Raw genomic sequence first — 25,981 nt, 5'->3', positions numbered from 1 at the left:
AACTTCACACAGGGTCTGGCTCACCTTGTGTAGGACAAAAAAGTGAGTATGGCTCTAGTGTGAGCCACAGCACACTCAGTGAGTGACAGTGACACAGATGGCTCCCTCAGGAACCACAAGGGACTCGGGTAGAAGAGCCTTACAAATGTGCTGGAGCCCAGAGCTGTCACCTTGTGATGTGGCACATACGAGAATGACAGGGCTGGAAAACAATTCTTTCTGTGGAAAACATTTTCCCCTTGAGGGTGGTGGGATTGTGGCACAGGGGGTCCAGAGAAGCTGAGGCTGGCCTACCCCTGGCAGTGCCCAAGGCCAGGTTGGGAAAGAGAAGACTGTGGGGTGACATAATTGCCCCTTCCAGCACATATAGCAAGCCCAGAAGAAAGATGGAGAGAGACTATTTACAAGGCCTTGGAGTGAAAGGACAAATGGGGAATGGCTTCAAAACGACAGAGAGTAGGTTTAGATTGGATGTCAGGAAGAAATTCTCTGCTGTGAGGTTGGTGAGGCCCTGGCACAGGGTGCCCAGAGCAGCTGTGGCTGCCCCATCCCTGGAAGTGCCCAAGGCCAGGTTGGACAGGGCTTGGAGCAATCTGGGATAATGAAAGCTGTCCCTGCCACGGAAGGATTTGGAACTGGATGGTCTCTAAGGTCCCTTCCAACCCAAACCATTCCACGGTTCTTTGATTACTATGGATGTAATTTAAATGGTTGGGAAATGGCCTAGGGGACGCAATTCCAACTCAATGAAGCAGCTGGTTCCTCACACAAGAGACTCTAGCAGTGGGCTTCCTTTGAGGGAGGGACTCAATCTGAAACACCACTGTTATTACTATTCTAAACAGATGATTCAAAACAAGAAGTGCTCACACCTCTCACAGAATATATGCCTTTTATTTTATAAGTATAACTTTCTTAACTACATCTCAGTCATGCACATAAGCTAGATGAATCATTAGTGAGTTTGTTCTCCAGTTCCTATGAAGTCCTACTAAGTCTCCAAAATTAAAATCTTTTGAAGAATAAATTATTTGCAACAGAATCTCAATTCATATAAATCAAATTATTATTATATCATCAAGATACTCAGACCTAGATTGTTCAATAAACTTGGTTTCCTGTTTTTCCTGCCTCTGTTTTGTCTGTAATTCTTATGACTCCTCAACTATTTCCTAAATTGGCATTTATTTCCTATCTGTCAATTCTTCTGCGTAAGAGGCTGCTTTGGATGCCAGTATAAATGCAAAAGTCAGAAAGCACAGAAAGATTTCCCTGGAAGACACTTTCTGTAATAAAGATCAACTCAACCCTTCTATAATTATTACCAAGGCTAAATCACACTGCAATCCATTTGAGTAGGGAGGAGCAAAGTTTTAAACACAAATTTCTCTGTGAAGCTGCCTCTCAAACTACCAGTTGCTTGCCCCAGTAATTAATTGTAACAAGTGCATGTAGCAGCAAAAATAACGCAAATTATATCGACATAAAAACTACAAATGCCACAATAACATAAGAGATGCAGTAGAATCAAAATCTTAACATTTGCTTTCATTATTTCATTTAGTAGATTGCCAAATAGAAATATCCTATCAATTCACAGCAGAACTGAGAAATCTGTGTATTAACTGAGAGGTTCTATTTTCTACAGTTAGATCCACAACCAGCTTGGTGACATCAGTGCAGCCATTCTGAGGTGTCCTCTGAGGGGGAAAATGTCTGAGTAAGAGACACTAAGTACCACATGGATCAGGGTGGGTGAATCTAAGCTAGACTTACACCAAAAATTAAAAGGACTGGATTGGATGAGAAGTAGGCAGTCAGGAAGAATTCCCCAAGGCTGCATATGGAGTTGAAAAGCTGGGATATAAGAGTTGGATGCTTCATTTTGTAAGTTGGCTTTAATACCTGCCATTTCTGTGGTTTCACATTAGAGTACAGACTGTGTTTTAATATGTAATATGTAACTGTGTTTTAATACATAACATGTAAGTGTGTACCTGCATTCTCTAGACTCGGATATTAAAGGCAGAGAGGCACATATCCTGTTTGTGATTGCCCATTCAACACCCTTGTCACAGCATTCTTCCACTGACAGATCTGCAGAGATGAGGAAAGAGAGAAAAACACAATATATTTAATACAATTTTAAGAAGTGGTGTTGCATTTGCCAGTTAAAAAAGACCCAACCAAACACAAGCAAGGCAGTTTTTCCCTCCCTGACTTACAGACAGGACAGGGCACCCATACAAAAAGCATCCATGGCCAAAGCAAGCCCCTGTCAGCACCTTGCAATAAAGCCCAGTCCTGCAGGTTTTCCTTTCTTGGTGAAGCAAACTGCATTTTCTCCTAACATTCCACACAAAGACACAGCTTAGCGACTGATACACAGGGAGAAACCAGTTCAGATAGTCCTGCCAAACAAAAGAATCTTTGGGATTGCACTCCTTTATTATAAAAAGCAGAAACAGAAATAAACAACATTTTAAAATCCTGAAAAATACTGGCTAAATCAAATACCTGATGTGAAAAACAAATGAAACAAATTACAAGCAAATTTGCAGAACTATTTTTTTTCCTGAGGTTATTATCCAGTTAGTCTGTTTTCAATTTTTTACTCAGAAGTATGTCAATGCAAAAGTACTGCAGAGAGGAACAAAAAGGTGTATGGTATTTTGATCACTTAACACATGAAAGAAAAATTAATCCTGTTACCAACTTATACCAACACTGAAACTGAGGGGAACCACCCCAAAGACAATTATTTGTGTAGAGAATATTTTTGCAAGCTTCTAATTTAATAAAACTGAATACTGTTAATGAAGTGACAAGCACTACAGGTTTGCTTCGTGTTCCAAGTGCAAAAGTTCACTGCACAGCAGGTGTATCAGAACTTGGAATAAAACAGGAGTCACACTTTTCTATTAATTGTCTTGTGGTCTGAACACTGAACAGCTCCTTGTGTAACAAATATGAAAAATATGTAAAAAAACATCTGGTTATCCAGAGGGACAGCTTTCCAATGATTTCTCTCTGTTTCCTCAGTTTTTTAACTGAGGGCCCTGACAGGTTTCATCCATGAGTGCTAAGGGAGAGCGGTGATGGCATTACCAGGTTATAAATGATGATTTTGGAGCTCAGGGTGAATGAGAGGAATTCCTGAAGGATCAAGGAGAACAAGTGTCTCCCTGACCTCAAGAGGGACAAGAGAGAAGATCTGGGAAACTACAAGCTGGTCAACCTCTTACCAGAAACAGAATCTCTTATAGAATCACAGAATCATTCAGGTTGGAAAAGATCTCTGAGATCATCAAGGAATTCACATTCCTTGAAGGGGAAGGCAGATAAAAACACAGGGAGGTCAATTCCCTTCAGTAATTCAGGGGTTTTTTTTTGCAGGAAACAACCTATATTCCTAGTGATTATAATTCGAAGCAAAAATGAAAGAGTTAAGTGAGATTTCAGGATGCATCAGTCATTTTGAGGTAGGTACTCTTAAGGCAGTTATCAACTCTATAGTGCAAAGCTCTGGATTTCTGGCAGGATTCTGGCTTTCCCTGCTTAGGAAACCAAAATGAAAAATGTGTAAAGAAAGATTAGGAGGATGATGAGGGTAATCAAAGTCCTGCTAAATGAGGAGAAACAGACCATTTTAGGCATAGGTAAGTAAAACCTGTGAAAGGGCACAGTTCCTGTCAACAAAAATTGCAGTATTACAGTATTATTACAGTAAACAACAATTAAAATTATTGGATCAAGTAAAGCAAACATGTTTTATTAAGAAAATCATTATACTTAGAATTGCTTTTAAGTGTCGATTTGCAACAGGGCTCTGTATTCTATGACCCAGGTCATTCTTCTAGTCTTACCCAAAATAATGGTCAAAATTCTGTCATTACTAAGTCAAGGCAATATTTCTCTTGAATCCCTCAGCATGTCCAGAATTCATGCCAGTGACTGAAAGCTAAGTGCAATTTATAATGCTTTGGATTAAACTAGTCTAGTAAATAAAAGTCTGCCTGAAATCCATGAATTTGTGTCTAAGCTCTTCTTTGAGCACAGGGACCCTGTCTGGGGCCTTCCAGCTGACAGACATCATATGCATCAGATTTCATACAAAGCACTACAAATAACCTCCTTTTTAGTGCTGCTGTCTGCAATCAATCTTAAGTGTGTTGAAAAATGATACACATTTCACTGAAATGCAGAGCTGGCTGCAGGTTTCTGCAGGGCTTTGTGCAAATGAGTCTTCAGCCAAGTTCCTCCTCAGAAGGACAATCCCTGGCTCTGGACACCAGCTCTTCTCTCCAAGCCCTGGCAGCACACCTCTACTCCAACCAAATAACCCAAGGATTTAAAGCAGGCCAAGCTAAGCAAGCTTCTCTGAAGGAGTGCATCCAAGCAAAGAGGGATCATGGAGAGTTTGTGGAAGGAGCTCTGTGATCCAGGCCCATTGTTTTGGTGACATCACAATTCATATCCTCTAAAGATCCTGCCAGACATCTCCTGAGAATAGAGGGAAGTGAAAAACAACCAGTAAAAAATAAAGCACTCCACCCTCAAGGCCACTCTTCTAAAACGTAACAATTAAACAGTGAAAAACATTTTCTCTTGGCTTTGCAGTTTGGTTTGAAAATGGAAATCCCTGCTCTTTCAAAATCTCAAAGCGTGAGTCTCACATATCAGGTGTCAGCCTCTGATTGCACTGGCAGTGATTCTATTTGGGCATTAAGAGTTGCTAATAAGTGTTTAGAAGCAGGACAGAATTACCACCCCCCAGCTGCAGTTCTGTTGCTGATTCCACTGTACACACGTGCACGGTCATGTTGCTCCCAGTTGGAAATCCTTGTGCAAAAAGGTCATTCTGAGGCTGTTTGTGCCTTCTTGCACCTTCTCCAGGGGACCAGGAGCACAGAGGGACTGTGGCCACTCTGCAGCCTCTCCTAACTTTGAGTTGGTATTGCAGGGTGGGCAAAGAACCAGGCAGTGGGAAGCAGAAGGTAGAAACTACTCTGACTATGACATCTCAAGGAATCTCACTGAAAAAAATGTGTTGTTTTTTTTTTTCTTGACTGTAACCACATCTCTTACTTCAGCTGATGGGCTCCTGGCACACCTCAGACCTGCAATGATCAAGTAGGAAGAACAGCGCTGCTCCACTGAACCTGGTGCTCCTTCAGCAAATTTTGCCAAGTGCACCATGCTTCAAGCAAACCAGCCAGAGAAATCTCAGGCATCCTAAAGACAATGCTGTTATGGGAAATGCTGGTGCCATCATCTGTGCTCAGATTAAATGTGCCCTTTTGTTGTCATCTTATTGCAGGGGTTCTATGCTGTTGTCTCCTTATCACAAAAGTTTCATACCTTGTTGGTGTTTCTGGTGGGCAGCTCCTCAAAGCACTGACTCTTTATTTGGAGGGAGAAACCCTACAGCAAAGTTGTAACATGCAAGAAAACAGTGTCAGATCCATTTTGTAAAATTGAGGAATGCTGATTCAACTTTCTGGTATCACGAGACAGAAAAATATGAGTAGAAACCAGAGCTCTGTTAATAGGGGGGAGCATGTTAACTTCCTTTTCATCAGATACAGTAATTTTGCATGCTTACTGATTTGTTCAGAAAATCCCAGGTTTATTTTGGATAAAATCCAGTGCAGCTTTATCACCACTTTTATCACCAATTCCTATACAAAGGTATGTGCAGCAGGGCATCCAAAAGAACTTGAGCTCTGTTAGTATGGTAACAGCATGGATGCCTGTCCTAGTGGACACCTGGAGTATGTTGGATTGTGAGAGAGATTTCAGGAGTTGGATTGTGAGAGAGATTTCAGGAGTTGGATTGTGAGAGAGATTTCAGGAGTCTTGGGAAGGAGACAGCAGAAACACAGCTGGAACTAAATTTCTCTAATTTTACAAAAGATGTCATGAAGAAAATCTATCAGATAGGGCATGATTAAGGTCAAGAATATTCAAACATTATGTGTGCATGATGCATTCACATGCTGGTTCAGAGCTATGTTTACACAGACATGATGTGCACAAGAAAATGTTGTTTTAAGAAAAGGATTTTTTAAGAGGATTGCCATAACTTGTGGAGAGTTCAAAGCAAGAAATGAGGTTGATATCTGCATGACCTTAGACTTCTGTGATGCAGTAATTGCTTATTCAGCTGCTGCAGTGAATATTTTTTGCAAAAGAAAGATAAGCTGAAGAATGCAAAAAAAGCATGATTCCTGGAATGAGAGCCCCTGAATTGTCTCTTGTGCAAATGAAAAGCAGGAGTAAAAAGAACTGGATAAATTTCATAGCAGTAGCATTCCAGCTACATCAAAAAGGGAGATTTTTTTTTAGGTAACAATCTTCAACAGCAGATATTCTCCACTGTTGCCTCTATTGGAAAGGCCTTCATATATTCCAGGACTGGGTGGCTGTTCATTACTGATTTGTGGAACAGTTATCAACCTGATGGTGAAACCAAACTGAAGAGACATCTGAGCCCAGTCAGGATTGCCTGTTCTTCAGGGCAGTCAATGATGTGACCCTCAAACTCCCTGATTTCCCAGCCCACATCACAACCTGTAGTTTGATATAGATTAGGAAGTGAGTCCAGGTCAAGGGGTCACAATCACACCTTCTTATTAAGACGTTTATAATCCTTTAAGCACATGAATTGATTATGTTTACAAAATGCGGTGCAGATCTTGCCTCTCGCTCAATTTAGTCTGTAAGAGGCTCAGCACTGTGGAATGTGAGGAAAAAAACATGATCATCACTTCTCAGCACACGAGGATACAGGCAACAGATAGACTCTGTGAGAGCTCAGCACTGATCCAACATGTTTCAGTAATAATATGTCATGCAGAATTTTTGGAACTTGTGAGCACAGCAGGCACATACTGGTTTGGGTTTCCAGTAAGAAAACCACTTTCAGCAGTCACTGAGTACCTTTCTGATAAAACCTCTCTTGTCCTGTCCAGAAAACCCTCTCACTAGTGATGCTCATCCATCTAACTGCCAGCTGGAAAAAACTCCAAATCTGCTCACAGAATTTGATCCTCAGAACGACAGGCTGGCCAGCCATCATACTCAGAGTCACATTCTTTGTCTTCCAATCTCCCTTTACATCTGCATTCTCACAAAATTACATCAACTGCATATCTGTTTAACCAAGGCTCCCATTTGCTCAACATTCAGGGCAAACAGAGTGTGCTTGGCCTGCTCTGCTACACCAAATTAATTCCTCCTGAGCAGTGACACTGGGCTGTTATCAGGTGGACAAACTCAGCTGCTTCTCGAGCAGGGACAGCAGTGCTGGCAGCTGGGATGTGTACTCTTGATTTTTTTTCCTTCTTCTTACATTAAACTGTGGAAATGCTGTCTTTGGCAATGCAAACACACTCTGGCTGGCCTCTTAAGGTATGGAGTAGACCTGGAGACATGTTTAGACAAGAGGGAAGCCAGCTGATTTCAAAGGTCCAACTGGCAATAGACTAACATGACAAATACAGCTTTTCTCATCTTCATTGCGTGTAAACCTAGGGAATGGGCTCACAGATCAGGGGAAAGGGTGAAGGAGACCTGAAACCACGAAAGTGAGAGATGTACAACAGAAAATCTGCCCCCATGATTCCCTGAAACAAATAGTTTGAACCAGAAGGAGCAAAGCAGGAGAACATTGCCATTCTTCATCTGAGACAAGGTGAGTGTGTGATGGATCTCTTCAGAATGGAGTGGGAATGAAGATGCACCTATTCCATTTTATATGAAAAGAAAGAAGCAAAGTGAATAGAAGCTTTTTTTTTTTTTTTTTTTTTTTTCTGCAGAGAAGTGCTGGTTCACCTTAAGATTGGGCACACAGAGCAGGGGAATCAAATGTTCATCCAATACCCCAAAACACTGATGGGGTGCAATGAACAGCCACAGCTGAACTGTGGCCCTAGATCTGTGGACAGTAAGATACTCTTGGTCATTCTACTCAGTTGTTCTTACAGGCTTCCTTAAAGAGTAAGACAGCCTGAACTTCATAATAAAAGCATAAAACTTGGAGCCAGGACACCCTCTCCCCTCACACCCACAGCAGCAGGGCCCAGGAGGAATTCTCCAGTGCATTTGTTGTAGGATTCAAGGATGTGTTCCTCACCAGTGTCCCTGTCCTGTCCTGCTCAGTCCCTCAAAGAGGATTTGTGACTTTGGGCTCCTCTCCTCTAAGTGTGAGGGGTAATACTGGAGCTTTATGGGCTGATAGACAATCACTCACAATTCACATACAGCTAAAAAATACTACATCCTCTCTAAGCATGCTTAAAGGGTTTGAACCTTTACTTTCAGATGGATTCTTAGCTGAGGGTGATTATTTCAGGACAGCTGAAATCACTGAAGAAACCCAGTTAACATAGTAACTAAAGCAGCAGCACCCTAGAGGAAATGCCTGGTATGTTAGTCTGTTTTGTGGTTGGTTTGAAAAGAGCCAACACTTTACTGGAAATTATTTAGGTCTGGGGAACACTCATTTATAGGGAATGTGAGTCTGGTAGCACCAGCAATGGCCATCACACAACTAGGGGGATTTTTCAGACACAGTCAAACCTCATTTTATGAGATATCTGTGTGCTGTTTATAAAACAAGTTGTTAAAACCTTCCATGGCAATAGGTGGTGATGAGGGCAGGCCTGACAGAGGCAAAGCTATGGTGCAACATCCATTATGTCCTTAGTGGGGAAAGCAGAGTTTTATCATTCTTTGGGTCTAAAAAAAATCTTCTTAAAAGTAGGCAGCTGGCTACTAAAAATTAGAAAAGACACCTCCATCTATTGTAGGAATAAGGCATCTTAGATATATATATATATATATATATATATACATACACACATATATATATCTCAAAATATCAGAAAAGATAATGATATCTTAGAAGGCCTCAGCAGGTTATCTTGTCTTACTCACTACTTTCAGGGAGACCTGATAAAATTCAGTCACTTGTGGGCAGAGCTCTTTGTAGTTGTTTAAAATCAGTATCAAGTGAGGTTGATTCCCAAACTTGTCCAGGCAATGCCCAAACTTGTCCAGGCAATGTGCTCCTGTGCTCCAAGATCTCATACATTCAACAAGAACTGAATTTTTTTTTTATAATTTATTACCTCACTGTTCACTCCAAAAGCTCATTTCAATTCATTCTTTTGTCACTATCTCTTAAGCACTCAACTTTTTGTGGACCTGAAGACTGCTGCTCCCTGAGGATGCCTTTCCTGGGAGCAAATTAATACCTATTTTTTCATCCTTCTGGATGGGCTCTTTTTTGGGCTTCCATGAGGAGGCTGAAGACTAAAAGACATTAAGACTAAAAGAATAAAGAATTTTCTGAAAATGTCAAGAAGACATGCAAGTGTTGAGAGAAACCTGGAGTCCACTGAATCAGCATTGTGTAAACAGCTTAGAATGTGTAGTTTCTGTCCCAGACTTTACATCCTCACAAGAACATGAAAAAAGATGGTGCATTCACAAGATGACATGATGACATGGAAGGACATACAAAAAAAGACTTATAATAGAAAGAATTGCAACTGCTCTGCCTGACAAATGCATGCTAAACTTTGCCCTCCACTTTTCCCCCTGTAAGAAAATAATGGAAACAATGAAATAACCTCACAGGAAAAGTGCCAAATAGGGCATTCTCATTTAAGAGCAAATTTTAATCTTCTCTTGATTTCTCATTTCAAATAATGAAAAATGGTGTGATTAGAAATTTTTACTTAGGATACTAAAATTAACCTATTGCTGGTCCTGTTCATTTATATAAAGGCCATGACCTCAAATGCACTGCAGTAAAATGACAGTCTTTAGGTACACCTTAAACAGTTTTGAGTCCAAGTATATGTATATATCTAAAATAAAGCTACTTAAATGAGGATACGAGAACATGACAGAGCAGCACATCTCAGAATATTGAACATATATGCTCATGCATTTTTATTGCCATAAAATTATTTCTATTTCTATTGCTATTGCTGTAAAATTATTACAGGAAAAACCTTTTCACACTGGGATTTCTGTATTTTCATCTGACTAGTAAATTAATAATAATAACTATGCTTTTATTTACTGCTAAAGTAAAATGTATCTTCTCTGTAGGCAGCATGTTTATTGCTGAATATGAAAAATGATGGACAATGATGAAAGGTTCTGATATTCTAGTATTGCCATATTTAAAGAACAGTCAGGAAACACTAAGCAGATGGGATAAAATTTATAGCACAATGGGTCAGGGTTCAAGTGAGGAAGGAACCACAGACTTAACAAAGCAGGAAGAAAATACAGATCCTTTTTTTGCATATATATATAGCAATGCTTTAGGAAGGTTTCATTTTAGAGAAAACATTACCAGAACTCTTACATGAGACTTTCCTCATTCTGCAATTATCTATACTGAGCCACAAATCAACATCTAGCTCTCCCAGATTCTCTTACTAAGCATTTATATTAAAAGTATTCAGTACCTGAAATTTAGTCAGTGACCAGAGCAAAGCTGGAAGGTGGCAGTATTTCCAATAAGTGTAGTGCAAGTAGCATTTACACATTAAATCATTCCAAAGCTTCATAAAATCCTTGGAAATACTCTAAAAAGCTGGAATATAGCATATGAAGTATTTCTACGTCTGTACACTTCAGTACTGATAAAAAAGATCTTTTCTGGTATTGCTTTCTTTATTACTAAGATTAAAGTCTCAATCCAGATTTTGACTAGACTGAAAACCAAGCAATTTATTGGGGAACATAGTGCATGCTTGTGCAGCATTGTTCATTTGTGGTGCTACTACCACCCAGAAATCAATACTTCCTATAGATATTTCCTATACCTGTGTACTCAGTACCCAAAAGTGCATCACCTTTCTTTGAATGAAAATGTAACAGTATTTTAACTAACTGAAAAGAGTATGAATGAAAATCCCTGAAAATCTTGGAATTTATTTGCTTCTTAAGATACAGCAGCACATGCTTCAAATTCAAAAGGGAGTTTATCAAAACTTTTAAGTCTGAAGTAGTTTATAATAGGTACAAATCAGAGACAAAGTACTTCTTAGTGCTGAGGGAAATAGAAATGTTGCATGCTTTAAAATGTGAACAGAAGAAACTTAATGAATTGCCTTAGCCAAATATTTGTTGGTATACTGAGGAGAGTGCAAGCATGGGAGATGCTCAAGACATGCTGCATCCTGTTGATCAGAGAAGAATTTCAACACAGTTTGTTCTGGGCTGTCCTCTGTCTCACCAGAGGACAAGTCTGATAAAGATGCAGGTGACTGTCACAATTTCCCCCTCACTGTACACTCTGTCATGTAAATCACCCAGTATATCATCCTAGCAGGTCCTTGTCTACTCCTTCTCCACTTACTTGACATCATTCTGAGCATTTTTAAGCTAATTTTTATCACAAAATATCATGGCCAGTAATTCTAGCCGTTTTTCTGGAACTCTTCACTGATCTGTACTGACTTTTTCTCTTCTTTTTAGGCTTTTTCTGTTGTGTCTTCTTCCTATGTTTTTTCTCTTGCTCCTGACAACTCCTTAATGGATTTCTTTGCAGACAAGTTTTCTATTCTTTCTTACCCTGCAATCTTCTCAACCTTCTGCTTCCACTTCTACATCTTATCTTGGAGCAATGCTATTCAACCTCCCAATTGAATTGTGTGATGACTTAACTACTAAAATCTCACTCCTGGCCTATCTGCTTCCATCAAATTACACAAAAACACGAGTGCCTCACATTTCCAGAGTGCTCACAAAACTTCTGCCTGTTTTGGCTACAATTACCTTCTTGTTATTTTTTATCTTCATTAATTTTCTTTGTTTCCTGTGTAACAGTCATCCATCACTTTCTGCTACATTTTCACAAAAGCTTTCATTCTTTTATCTCTTTCCTATTAACCCACTCTGTGTTACCATTGAAATTCTTGCCTGTGCCCTGAAGTTGTTTTATTTGGATTTTAGCTCTCTCTTTCTTGACCTTCTCTGTTTCATTCCCTTTTATTCTCAACAGATATTTTACAAATCAAGTAAACCCAGATTTTCTGCTTACTGAATTCCTTTTACCACCTACTTCTTTAGAAGTATCCATAACTCAAAAAGCCAAACTCAAAATCTTTCATGGTCCCAGTTAACTATTTCAGTCAAGTCCCAGAGGGCTAAAGCCCATCTTTCATTTCAGAAAATAGGAATAGAAGTATTGAAGAACAAGTTGGTCTTAACACAACTATTTATTGAAAACACATGCAAAGTTGATATGAAACTTGCAGAATGGGCTGAAGTAGGACAACAAATTTTACAACTTTTGAAAATGCATTGACCTACTCTCAGATAATGCCTGAAACCTAACAGAACAATATAAATATACTGCAGTAACTTGATAAGCTGGTTTATGGGGGTTTCTCTTGGATTTCACTAACACGTCTGCTTTCAATTACACAGATGAAAAACAAAGAGCTTTAACATCTTGCTCTTCTCCTGATTGGAATAAAATGTCACCTCTGAAAATGGCCTCTTAAAACAAAACTCAACTAAAAACTCAACTAAAAACTAGTTTAGAGGTACCACTAATGTTTTAGAACTGGTGTTATGTGATTTTTTTGGGGCAGACTTATCTATGGTAACACACAAGAAAGCACAGATTCAGCCTTTTATGTGTCCTACCTCCACCCATACACTCCTTATAAATGTACTGTTATAAAAATACATGTAAAAATCACAATCTTAAAATAAAACTCCTTCCACAAAGTCAGTGGAACATTTTTTTTATTACAACAGTAAGCTTCCCCTGAATAGACATGCTTCCAGATGTTTAGTGAGTTAAAACTGTGCCTGCAGTACCAAGATGTGCCAAAGAGAGAGCTGCAGGATGAACTATTAATACCCTGACTGGCCATGGTGATGGAATTAATCTTCTTAGTTTTATGGTAGTTGATAGGCATTAAATAATGCAATGTTTACAGTAAAAAAAAAAAAAAAAAAAAAAAAAAAAGTTGTATCATGAAATGTTTTAAGGTTTTAACATCCTTAATCTTGCAATGATGTACATATCCTATATTAGTGTGCACTGGGCAGGTCCCCGAAGGCAGTCCCTTCAGCTCCTTCAGAATGAACACTTTAAGAGCCACTGATGATTTGATGATTCATTAGTGAGGAAAAGCAACTAAGAAAACTGATTGCAACAAATTCAGAAGAAAACTGTATTTCATAAATACGCTATCCTAGTAACTTGGCAGTTGTATCACTACAGCACATGGGAGCTCCTCTCTGCTCCAAGGCCTCTCATTCCAGACCTGCAGGGAGCACAGGCTCTGCCCCAAAGACTTCAACAACATGACTCCACCATGTAATTACTTCATTTACCTCTAAAACACAGATTATTATTCAATATTCATTAATTATTTCACCCAAGCGAAGTCTACTTTTTAAATACTGATCTCCTAAGCAAGGATCCTCACCTGCTTTCAGACATTTAAATCTACTTTTATCCAGGTTACTGTTAAGTTTTAAGAAATAGGAATTCTCAGTCAAATTAGAGTATGGATTCTAATCTGGAAATCAAACCCTGATATATATTTTACTGCTAATTTTTGTGTTAAAAAAACTTTTTTAAAACGGAGCTTATACATCTAATGACTTCCCAGTTTTCTAAAAAGTTATCCAGTAACTAAGGTTAAATGTACAGAGGTTACAAACTGAAATTATTCATGTTCCACAATAATGTTGGATACTTAAAATTACTATGCCTGCTCACAGGCACATCAAAGCCACAGTTTTGCTGAAGTACTTTGTTGCCTAAGGCAAAGTAGGAGCTATTTTGATTCTGGAGGTGAACGCTGGTCTTCTGACCATCTTGTTCTGTCCCTCTTTAAAATGAGCTCTACAATTCTTTATCAGAGCAGGTATTTTGACAGATAACTGTGATGAGTGCCCTGCTATATGAAAATCCAAGACTCAAGACACTGTGATATTAACAAATTGTTTGTTTCACTGGCTTTTGTCGGCCTAGGCCAGTGACCATGTGTTTCCAAGGTCTTGCCCGGAGTGTAATGAAACCTCAATGGACCCCTTGGGGTTACTCTAATGGAATAAAGTCACTTACCTGTGAGCTGTGATAGAGTCATTATCACCATAGGACAAATACTTTCTTTGTCACCTCCTACAAATTAAGATTTGCATGAGACTTCTACAACGATTTAATAAATTCACATCCTCTCTTCAGACAGCACTAAGAGATCAGGAATAAAAGTGTGCAGTACGGAAAAGGAGCCATGGCTCAGATCCAGATCCCAAAACCAACCAACCAATGCTTTCAATACCAACCACATCACACGGTACCATTCGCACACGCTCCACGTTTTGTCTCCAAAAACCTGCATCCTTGGCTATTCCTGCCTCTCCTCTGGGATCCCAGTAAGCTGCTGGCTCGGTTTCCCGTGCTTGCTTTCGGCTGGAGCTGTGTCCGGCAGGTCAGAGCTGCTGCCGCCGCTTTCGGACCCTTCGCTCCCGCTGGGGACCGGGGGCACCGCGCGGCGTCCGCCCCGACATGTCGCGACATTCCTGCGATATCCACCGAGCCGCTCCGGATCCCGGGCGGGGTGGGGGTGTCCGTGGGGCGAACCCATCGCCCTCTCCCACAGAGAGCTCAACACCCGCGGCACAGCCCAGCCCGTCCCGTCCCGTCCCGTCCCGTCCTGTCCGGCGGAGCCTGCCCGGGGGCAGCGGCGGGGCCGGGGCTCACCACGCCTTTCTGCTCACTTGGACGTGGCAGCGGCGCTTTAAAGCCTGCCCGGGACGTGCAGGGACACGGGGGAGAAGGGGCTCCATGGCCCCGTAGCCATGCCCGGGTCCCTGCCCGCTCTTACCTTGTCCCCGGAGCGAGGGCGGCAGCAGCGCCAGGAGCAGGAGCAGCCGCAGGGCCCCGTCCATCGGCGGGCAGCGCTGGCCCCGAGCGGGTCTCGGCTCTCCTCAGGCGGCCGGGGCGCTCTCCCTTCTCCCTTCCCGCTTGCTGCTGCTGCTGCTGTCCCAGCCGCCCCAGACCGGTTGGGAAGGAGCTCGCAGGAACCCCCCACTCGGTGGGCTTTACAAAGATTTAATTCAGTGCCTGCCCGCTTAATGATCCAGCCTGCAGGACAGAGCCGGGGCCGCAGCTCTGAGGCACCGGAGGCTGCCTGGTGCTGCCGATGGCCCGCCGCCCCCACACGCCCTCGCTGTGACTCCCCGGAGCTCGGCGAGCGGCAGATCCTCAGCCTGAACCTCAGCCCGAACCGTCTCTGATCCCGTGAAACAGAAGTGCAGCGACTTCTGTCGTCTCCAAGTAGAGGAAAGCCACAAACAAAGGCAAGGCAAAGCAAAATAAAACAAAAGAAACCACCTAGCAGAGGTTTAACGTCTAAAGGGGGAATATTCAACTTCCCCTCCCCTTCTAGGTCCTTACCCCAGTACAGCTTTTGTCAATCAGATATGGTTTTTAAGAGGAGAGAGATTCTAGAATCTTTCAATGAAATTCAGTGGGGAAAATAAAAATCCCTTCTTCCCTCCCCCTACTCTTGAGAAGTCAGGATGAGAATTTCAACCCAAATGAGGCAGCTCTGATTTCTCTCCCCTCCCTTCTTCTTCATCTTCCTTTTTTTTTAACCTCCTTATCTTATTTAAACAGGAACACAAACACTGATAGTGGTCAAAGGACCCAGTTGGCAATGCTGTTGCTGAGATCTTTGAGATAATGAGAGGGGTAATATTTGCAGGCAAATGGAGATGGAAACACACAGAGAGTTCAACACCCCTGTATACTTTGCCCTCGATTTTACACAAAAAAAGAGTTGGGAGTCATTGTGTGTTTGCTTGAAGGTTCCTCGTGTAACTACTCAATAATGCAACTTTTGAGTGTCTCTCCTCAAAATGTCCAAATGGAAAAAGTGTTTAAGGCAGTAAGAGGTGAATATGTGTTTTCTTCCTCACCAAGTTATTTGCACTTTTCTAACACAAGAACATAAATACCACCATAAGGCCGAGAGTCCAACTATCCCAACAGCCTGTCTTCAGCCACAGTTGTAAAGTAGTGGAAGAGCATGAGTAAGAAAAACACACAGTAATTGTCACAATTACTGTCCCAGTCTTCCGTTCCTTTGAGTTTGAGTTTGGTCCTCAGGGAAATGTGTATTTAGTAGCCTTCAGTGAATTCCTACTCCAGGTATTTATCATGTCTCCCCACGAGTTCTTGTAAAACTTTATCATCCAAAATACCCTTTGGCAACTGATTTCATGGACTCAACAGTGACTGTGTGAAGGGCCATTTCCTTTTGTTCCTTCTGAACCTGGTTCCAAAACCCTTCTGGTGCTGCCTCCCACACATGATGCAGAAAGAGTTATCCAAGAACTGACCTCCATCCACACTCAAAATGTCCACATTGTCTTCTTTTAACTGCTGGGGTTTTTTGTTTGGGGTTTCTTTGGGGTTTTGTTTTGGTTTGGTTTTTTGTGTGTGTTTTTGGTTTGGTTTTTTTTGTTGTTGTTGTTTCAGGGTGGTTTTTTTTGTTTGTTGGTTTGTTTTTGAGGGTTTGTTTTTGTTTTTGTTTTGTTGTTGGTGGTTTTGGTGGGTTTTTTGGGTTGGTTTTCTCCTTGTTTTATTGGGAAGGGGCAGCTGGAAAAGGGAAAGAGGAATGGATGACTGATTTTATTTGAGAGGGGGGATTTTAACTGGGGGATTTTCTACCATAAGCATGTCTATTTCTCTCTCTTCGTTAAATGCCCTGACTCAGTTTAAAAGGATTTTACATCAGCTACAGTGGGACCTTGCCAGTGTTTCATTCCAACCTCCAAGCTACCATTTTTCATGTATCTGACAGCTGGGAGAGACACCTCACAAAGATTACACCTTGTCTAAAATTCATGCCAGTTTACTGAACCAGAGAAATCCCCTCTGTAATAACTCTGGGTTCTGTTCAATATTGCCTTTTTTCACTCTACATTAAAACCTCCCCTAATTGATTAAAGGTGGGTAGAAAGAACTTCACCCAGCATGCCTAAAACAGTGTAAAGTCATACATAATAGCCTGTCCACACATGGAGTTCCCCTGATTAACACCATGTGTGGACATTTTTACCCCAGAGTAAGAATTCCTTGTTCCTGTTTAGTTCACCACCACAAACTATACCAGAAATGAGGCAAATTTAAATAAAAGTTTAAAGGAATTGGAGAAAACATCATGGCTGTGGCCATCTGCAGATCTGACAATAGGTTTTTCCTTGGTTTGGGGTGGGGGTTTTTTGCTTAATACACATTTCTACTATAAATTGGCACTCTCACCTACAGTCAGAGTGAGAGGCCTCGAGTACATGTGATTCCAATTACTCACCCCAAGCTTTGTAATGAGCTGAGCCATGCACTGCAGGCTCAATCCAGAGGTCCTGGGAGTCAGTGGAAAGCAAGGGCTTATGAGAGGGAACATTTTGCATAACCACATTTTTTTTTCTCTTATATCTGTTTGTGAAAGCTGAGTAATCTTTTGTGTACCTCTAAAACAAACAAATTCTTTAATGAGGATTTTGTTTCTACTTGAGAAGAATAAAAATCATTTTCAGAAGCTCAGATTAACGAGTAATGACAGCGTAACAAATCACTGCACAAGTCATTTCCAAGGGTCCTGTTGAGAGTAGATACATGCAAGCAGATTGACAAAGAATTTAGAATTATTTTATCAAATCCAGCCATCTATGGCAGCAGGTTCTAAGCTCCCTTTTGGCTCCTTAGGAATTCTTGAGATGGTCTGATTAAGTGTCTATAAGGGCATCAACCTCTGTCTAATGAACAAAGCTGACACGAAGTCCCAGCTGTTGTGCCTTCCAGCTCATCTCTTTTACTGCAGCTCCCAGAACCTGATTTTTTTACCTCCCCACTTATCTGTTCCAGAAATTGAGTGAAAGAGAGGGAAATGAAATTGCACTGTCTTCCCTGTTTTCAGGAACAATGTTGCAAGGAAGTTAATAGAACTCACCTAGAAATTAAATGTAGCTGTAGATTTGTAAATGTAAGGGGGCCCTAGGGCAAAAAAATGAAGCCACATATTGGCTCTTATGTGCTGCATTAAAGATGCATAAAAAGGTCTCTTTTCCTACTTAACAGGAAGAATACATCACAGATTGGTACAGACACACAAGGATTAAGAGGATTCATGTGGATCTTACCATCTTGCATGGTAAATATAAGACCTCAAACTCTGGAGAGAGAACATTTGTTCTCTGTTGGAGTACAAATGACCACTCAGCTTGGCGCCCAACACTAGTATGAGCATGGTACAACTGACATTCAGCTTCTTTCCTGCCTGGAGCAGGAAAAGAAAAGGAAACTTAGCACAGTTTTCGGAGATGGTTGCACAGTAATTTTTGGTTATTTTTTGAAATTGCTATAGTCATTATAAACGAAAATTACTTGCTTATTTTGAGTCAAAGTCAATGTAGTTTACTTTTTAATAGTTCTCTGGGCTTGTATTCATGTTGAAGTTGTCACTTTGTGCATCACCACAGATCACCAAAGCCCCTTGGGCAGTATCACTTGTGGCATTTTCAATATCCTTGTCTGGAATTAATTTGGAATAAATCAGGATGCAGGCACATCCCCATCCTCAAATCCCAAGCTACAAAACATCCATACCAAATGGCTCCCAGCCTAGGTAAACAAAAGGAAATGGGAGGTCTGTGAGCCTCTGTGAGCCTCCAAGTCCAAAATTTCACCTCCAAGAAGGCCCACCCAGACACCACCACAAGGCTTGTTAGAGCATCTTGTAGCTAAAGGCAGAGCTGGAATTCCTTTTAGAATAGTTACTGTGTCATTCATAACAATCCTAAATTTAGACTCTTTTTCATATAAATTGTATTAAATATAAATAAAAATACACAAATAAGTAATAATAAATATTTATATAATATAAATATATAATATAGAATATATAATGTATAATATATGATATATAATATATTATGTATAATATATTATACATATTATATGCCTTTTATATAGTATATAATATATATTATTTATATATTTATATTATTGATAAAATATATATTATATTGTATATATTATAATATATAATATTACATATATATATTTAAGTAATTCTATATATTAATATACGTCTATGTATAATTACATGGATGCCAGTACTCCAAGCTGCTATGTCATTTGCATATGCAAGAAATACAGGTACAAGGGAATCTACCTGGGCTCTATGTTTCAAATCCCTAAAGACTGTCAGAATAGGCTTGGCTTACCTTCAAGAGCTTTCCCTGTCACAGACAAAACCTCTTTTCACTCTTTGCATGGATCAGTTAGATATTCCAGGCTGGGACTCATAACCCTGAGTACTTTTCAACAATATTGCTTCTAAGCATGTTGAGGTTTTGCCCATTTTGGAGTTTGTATCCTTTTTTTTACAGGTTGCCTACAATTTCTTTTCTCTCCTGTCTGATTTAGGGAAATAGTTATAGCACTCTTGGACACACAGAACACACCCTGGTTGTCCATTAATACGTATGGGGACTGCTTCTAAGGCAAGAGGGGAGTTTATCTGGCCATAAAAGAATGCTTTGATGATCCATGTCATTTCCCTTGTGGCATTATTTGTAGAATTCAGGAATAACTCAATCTGACATTCATGGGGCATTTCCTGCCTCTCCTTCTAGAAATGCATCCTCCCAGCCTCTCAGATCTCACTTCCCATAAATCTTCTTCCCCCTTCTAAACTTTCTCCTGTCCCCACACACTGAACTAGCTGCATGTGTGGATGTGCAAGGTGTTTTCCATGACCTGAGCCCTAGGAAGGCTGGGATCCTTTGGATAAGCTGGAGAACAGTGTGAGTCATGCTCACACAGGTACAAGGGGACAACAGCATCTGCTTTAGACTCTGATTGGAGCCTCCACAAATCCAACAACAGCAGAGATCAGTTGCTATTTAGCTGCAGTCTAAATAAAATCTCATTATAAAAGGAGGGCAAAATCCATCAGTAAAGTAAATGGCTGTTCTGGTAAAGGCCATTTCCCCTCCTGATAACCTTGGTAAATCTGAACTCCATCCCTTGTCAAACAAAAGTAATATCTGAGTATGTGACTCAATGATCTTTGGGCACCAGAAAATATACAAATGAATATAAGATATTTCAGTCTTGAATAAATAAAATCCCAGAGTCAGTTGTACCCACTAGCTTCAAACCAGGAGTAGTTTTCTATGTTTCCTCATGGTCACTGAAGACCTGCATCATTCAGTGCTGTTTTTTCATTGTTTTATGAATTTCCTGTATTATTACAAGTCTTTTTGCATAGTTCTAATAAACAAGAACCCATCCTACCCAACCACAAACAATTCCAGCTTGCTAGAAAACCTTTATCTTACCAGTAGAAACTGATTTAAAACATTATAATATAATCAGGCAGTCAGTGGAAAGAGTATGAACACTGATAAAACTCTGCAACAAACTCATGTGTACTCATTTCCTCCTTCTTTCACAGACAGCCTGTTTCTTTTCCTCAGCCTCAATTTCCTTATCAGAGGTTCTCAAACTTTATTTGCTCATGTGCCATATCTTTTCGACTTCACAGCCTTGGGCTGAGTATCTCTGTCCCAGGCACCCAAGATCAGTCTCGGTGGCCTGATTCTACAAACAAATGTTATAATACTGTTTACAGGGAGTGTGGCTTGCATTTACAAAATGCTGACACAATTCTGAGCAGTGTCTATGAAAGGGTACCTTAATAAACATGAATTTAAAAGTTATTGTAGTGCAGCAAACTGTTTAGAATAAAAATATGATAAACTTACCATATTTTCTGGCACAATTCCACAGAAACTGTTTGCTACCTGGTGTGCGTGAAATTTGTACACACTGGGTTTTAATTGGGAGGGTGAATGCATCAGAAGATCCATGTACAGCTGCAAAATGTAAACATTGAATGAGCTTCATGTTCCATGCTGGGTGTGCCCTGTGGTTCTCAGTTTCATTTGTTTGTGCTCCAGCATTAGCCACAGCCTATGGGGATGGGGAGGCTGGCTCAGTCTTTGGAGAGCTATAGTATACTCCAAGTTTTGGATAATATTGAGCTTAATATTGAGCTTTTCTGTCTGTCAGGGACTACTCTGTCATTCCTTTCTTAGCTCCTGGCTGAGTTCTGGAAGCAGAGTAAGCAACAAAGTTGAGTTTCTGGCTAAAAGAACTTGAAACAACTAACTCTTTCTTTTCCAGACTACTCTTTCCTCACACTCTTATTTATTTTGACTTTGATCTCACAACTGTTCTTTGATATAGTCCTAGAGTTTGGGATTGGGTCATTGAGATATTCCTGCAAGGGGGAAGAACAGTCCCAAGTCAATGTATGAAAATAGGACGTGGCATACAGACAGACAGCAGCAACTCACACTAAAAGGAGGTAGGAAAACCATCCAGGTTGCTCACAAAAATGAACCCCCACACCCTGAAAGTCCTAAATATTTAGGATTAATTATCCAGGAGAAATGTGGCCTGCATAACAGCAAGTTTGAGCAGACTTTAACAGACATTCTGTTTCTAGCTCGTTCTCTCTGGCTTCTGAGATATCTTTTGGCCAAATACCTGACCTTTTGGTGCCTCATGTTGTCTATAGGGATAACCTGATTTGCAAAATGTTTTGAGTTTCATAAAATTAAACAAGGTGCATGAGAATTAGATATTAGAAACTAGCAGCTTTAAGCCATTAGCTTCTCGAGATTGTGGCATGAAGTATTTTGGGCCAATTTTAATTTAACTTCTATTTCCCCTGTTTCAAAGCAGCATCCTATATAGTCTATATTACAGTAACATTAGTGTAATAACTCTCATATTTTCTCTAAACTCAGAAATGAACAGACAGGCACATTTCCAGCTGAATAGCAGATATAGACATTTACTGGATAGTTATTTGTATTTCTGAAATACTCCATGAACACACAGGCTGCCATTATGAAGATCTAATGTCAATAATAGTTGCATTGCAAGTCAGAAAACAGGGTTCTTTCAAATAGGTGTATTTGGGGGCTATATAAATGGTGTCTTACCTCCCCTGCAGCAAATAGGTGGTGTGAAAAGCACTTGCAGAATCATTTACATGCATCCAGAAAAAGAAATGCCTTTATTCATCTCTGTTTATTAATATACTGTATTTAATAGCTCTGCTAAAGACAAGTGAAAGCTTGGCTCTATGGAAATCATTGGCAAAATTCCACTCACTCCAGTGGGGCCAGTGCTGTTAACTCTTCCCTACAAGGAAAATCCAGATTGCCTAGGAAGCTGGCCTGCCTCTGCGAAGACCTCAGTCCAGGCTGCTTACAAGTTGAGCTGACTTTGTACAATTACGAAAGCTGTTATTCTTGAGAATTTGCCAAATCCACAAGACAAAACTAGCATAATAAATTATCCCCAAACTTTTACCCTGGAGTAAAACAAAACTTCTCATTTTATAAATGAAAGCACCTATGTAGACTTCCATATTCCAGTGGTTTCACTGACAGTTTTACAGAAATGAAAAAATTTATTATTATTTCCAAAAATAAACTCATGCTTATTAAATGAACACTGATGAAACATTCTGTCTCCAAGTTTGACATCTCATTATAAATCCACTAAAATATATAAAATTTGTTGAAATATAAGTATATTGTTTTCTATCTTCTGAGACTATCAGAATTAAGGATGATTTATAGTCTGTGAGGAAAGGCTAAGTGAATTGAGATTGTTCTGCCTGGAAAAGAGAAGGCTCTGAGGTGACATAACTGCCCCTTCCAGTACCTAAAGGAAGCCCAGAAGAAAGGTGGAGAGAGAGTGTTAACAAGGGCTTGGAGTGACAGGACAAAGGGGAATGGTTTCAAACTAACAGAGAGTAGGTTTGGATTGGATATCAGGAAGAAATTCTCTGCTGTGAGGGTGGGCAGGCCCTGGCACAGGGTGCCCAGAGAAGCTCTGGCTGCTCCATCCCTAGAAGTGTTCAAGACTAAGTTGGACAGGGCTTGGAGCAACCTGGGATAGTGGAAGGTGTCCCTGCCCCTGGCAGGGAGTGAAAAGGGATGGGCTGTAAGTTCCCTTCCAACACAGATATTCTATAATTTAAATATATGTCTGTTCCAGACCATTTACTACACCAAAACATTCCGTTTCCTTATTCCCATCAAAATACAAAGATGACTTTGTGAATAGGAAAAAACCACAAGGAACTTAATTTAATATGGAACAGAAAATTCAGCAACATTGTGATAGTGCAACAAAACCCCTAAAAATCCAGCTGTGTAGCGTTCTCTCTATAAGTTATACCAGGATTATCCATATTTAGAGCTCTCTGTTAAACACACAGAAAGCAGATCCATGTTAGGGGTCATTGACTAACTCTCTGTGTTCCCTTGCAAAGTCTTTGTAGCTGCTTTTCTTTTGGACTCTGTAAAGTTTCACAGTAGATGTTCGAGTACTGTTTTTCTGATCATAGCTGGAAGAAATTGGTCTGTTTGCTCTGAAGCAGCAAAGCTAAGAATAGCTTTAACTTTACGAAGAACTGCCACTGAAGAAACTGGTAATATTTCTGTTGGAGTGGTTCTCATGGGATGGTATGTAGCCTGATTTCAATACAGCCAAACACTTCATCTTTATTTAACAGGCTTATTAACTTCACTGGGATTACTCACACACCTTAATTTATATTTGCCCTTAAATTCTTTATTGAACTGGGTTATATAAAGCGTCCTAAATAAAAAGTCCACTCATGTTTTTCATTTTCAAAGCTGCATGCTAAGAACTGTAGTTTTTCACTATGATTTCTGTAGCCAGCATTTGCCAGACTCCATTATGGGTCAAAAGAATCTTTTTCACACACATGCTGTTCATGCCTCCTTCTGTATTTTCTGACAGCTCACAGAATCTGATGTCCTTTTCACTTCACTGCCTGTCACAGTGAGCTGTTTCCTTTCTTAGTAGAGCCAGCCTTACTAGAAATGTCTGTAAATTCTCTTCTGGTTTGCTGTTCTGTTTCTAGTAAAAAAAAAATTAATTCATGCTGGAGTTTTCACTGCCAGATTTCTCTTCATTCCTCAGCTGAGGATGAGAACCCAAATAGTAATGTCAGTGTTGCTTTCATATGTCAGTCATATGTAGATTTTCAAAAGAAAAAGAAAAAAGAAAATTTCCCCTTATATTCTGAGTTTGTTTGTTCTGTGAAGGAGGCAATGACTGATCTTTTTAAAGAGCTAGTGATCTTGGCATTCAGTTTTTCTTCAGAATTTACTTTCACAGAGAACACACACACACACAAGAATGTGTCTGTATCTCAGGCAAGTGTACCCCATATTCATTTTCTTCATGAGTGAAGATCCAGGAGTAGGAACTTTCAGGAGATTACAGACAAACCCATTACCACATTGTCTCAACCCCCTGGCTGTTGTTCATTGTGTTTTAGGTAAAAGTCATCTCTTCCAGGCATGGGTCTACATAGTGGAATCACTCCTTTATTTGCTTACATGGATTTTAGCTGGCCACTCCTAGAGGATCTAGAACTGTGGAATGACATTTGTAAAACCAGACCCCTAGATATTGCCTTCATATAAACAGCAACTAGCAGTAGTAATAATCTATGAAATATTAATAAAAGCCTAAAGAATTCATCTCTTCTCTCTTCCTACATTCCTGGGCTCCTCCTCATAGAATATAATTAATATTTACCTTAGACATCAGATAAAATACTGGAGCTTTAAGCTGTCAGAGCTGCTAATACCTTCTCATCAGATTGATGGCTTTTGAGATGAAAGATTAACTAGAGATCTTTCCTGCTAGAAAGACAAGTTTGTTATTAAGAGCACTGCCAGGATAGAAATGAGACTTAATTATGTATGTGACTTCAAAAAGCCCTAACTATTTTACCAGCAGGATGGCAAGGTCAGAAAGTACTCATGAGAAAGATTTTATCACTCTATATAATACTTTCAGAATTATATTATTTTTCAAGCTTATTGTGAATATTCACAGCATTTTCTAATGCTTACCTACAGTGTGATGTCCCACATTGCCCTTCCATCCAGACATATGAAGAGAGAGGAATGTCAAAATATTTCTTCTCACATTTTCTTAACTGGAAGGTCCTAGAGAAAACTTCTGTCCTGTCTATGAAGCTTCCATTTAAGACATGGCTAAGGAACAACAATTTGTACTTTTCTTCCACCGTGGATCTCTGCATCCCCATGGATCCCCAGAGGCTGTGGGTGGATCTCTGCATTCCCCTGTGGATCCCCAGGGGCTGTGGGTGGATCTCTGCATCCCCATGGATCCCCAGAGGCTGTGGGTGGATCTCTGCATTCCCCTGGATCCCCAGGGGCTGTGGGTGGATCTCTGCATTTCCCTGGATCACCAGGGGCTGTGGGTGGATCTCTGCATTCCCCTGTGGATCCCCAGGGGCTGTGGGTGGATCTCTGCATTCCCCTGGATCCCCAGGGGCTGTGGGTGGATCTCTGCATTTCCCTGGATCACCAGGGGCTGTGGGTGGATCTCTGCATTCCCCTGTGGATCCCCAGGGGCTGTGGGTGGATCTCTGCATTCCCCTGGATCCCCAGGGGCTGTGGGTGGATCTCTGCATTTCCCTGTGGATCCCCAGGGCCTGCAGGGGCTCAGTTACTTCACCCAGGTCTCACCACAGCTGCAGAGGAATCTCAGCCCTGGCCCCTGGAGCACCTCCTGTCCCTCCTTCCTCACTGACCCTGGTGTCTCCAGGTTGTTTCACACTCACCTCCTCCTCTTCTCTATCTGGAATTAAAGCTGCCCCACTATCTTTGTTTTGATTTTCTTCTCAAATCTGTTATCCCAGAGGCATTACCATCATCTCTAATTGGCCCAGCCTTGGCCAGTGGTGTGTCCATCTTCAGAACCATCAGAGATTGGCACTGCTGGACATGGTGGAAGCTTCCAGCAGCTTCTCACAGGAGC

The 25,981-nt window shown here is 40.6% G+C and overlaps 1 protein-coding gene across 2 annotated transcripts in view; it reads right to left on the bottom strand.

Annotated features, from left to right (window-relative positions):
• The window catches only part of FBLN1 (fibulin 1), a 63,516-nt gene extending 48,551 nt beyond the window's left edge, over positions 1–14,965 (bottom strand). The window contains exons 1-2 of one of the 2 annotated variants that reach the window (XM_058023427.1): positions 14,883–14,965; positions 1,998–2,097 (exon numbers count right to left, since the gene is read on the bottom strand). In XM_058023427.1, coding sequence (XP_057879410.1) covers positions 1,998–2,097; positions 14,883–14,946 — 164 coding nt within the window. In that variant the 5' untranslated portion in view covers positions 14,947–14,965. Of the gene's footprint in view, positions 1–1,997; positions 2,098–14,355; positions 14,576–14,882 lie in introns of those variants that run through there. The other variant, XM_058023428.1, reaches the window with a different exon arrangement.
• Between the last annotated feature and the right edge of the window lie 11,016 nt (positions 14,966–25,981).

This window comes from Melospiza georgiana, chromosome 4 (assembly GCF_028018845.1).
Source record: "Melospiza georgiana isolate bMelGeo1 chromosome 4, bMelGeo1.pri, whole genome shotgun sequence".
NCBI classification, from domain to species: domain Eukaryota; kingdom Metazoa; phylum Chordata; class Aves; order Passeriformes; family Passerellidae; genus Melospiza; species Melospiza georgiana.
This window is presented reverse-complemented; position numbering and strand designations above follow the sequence as displayed.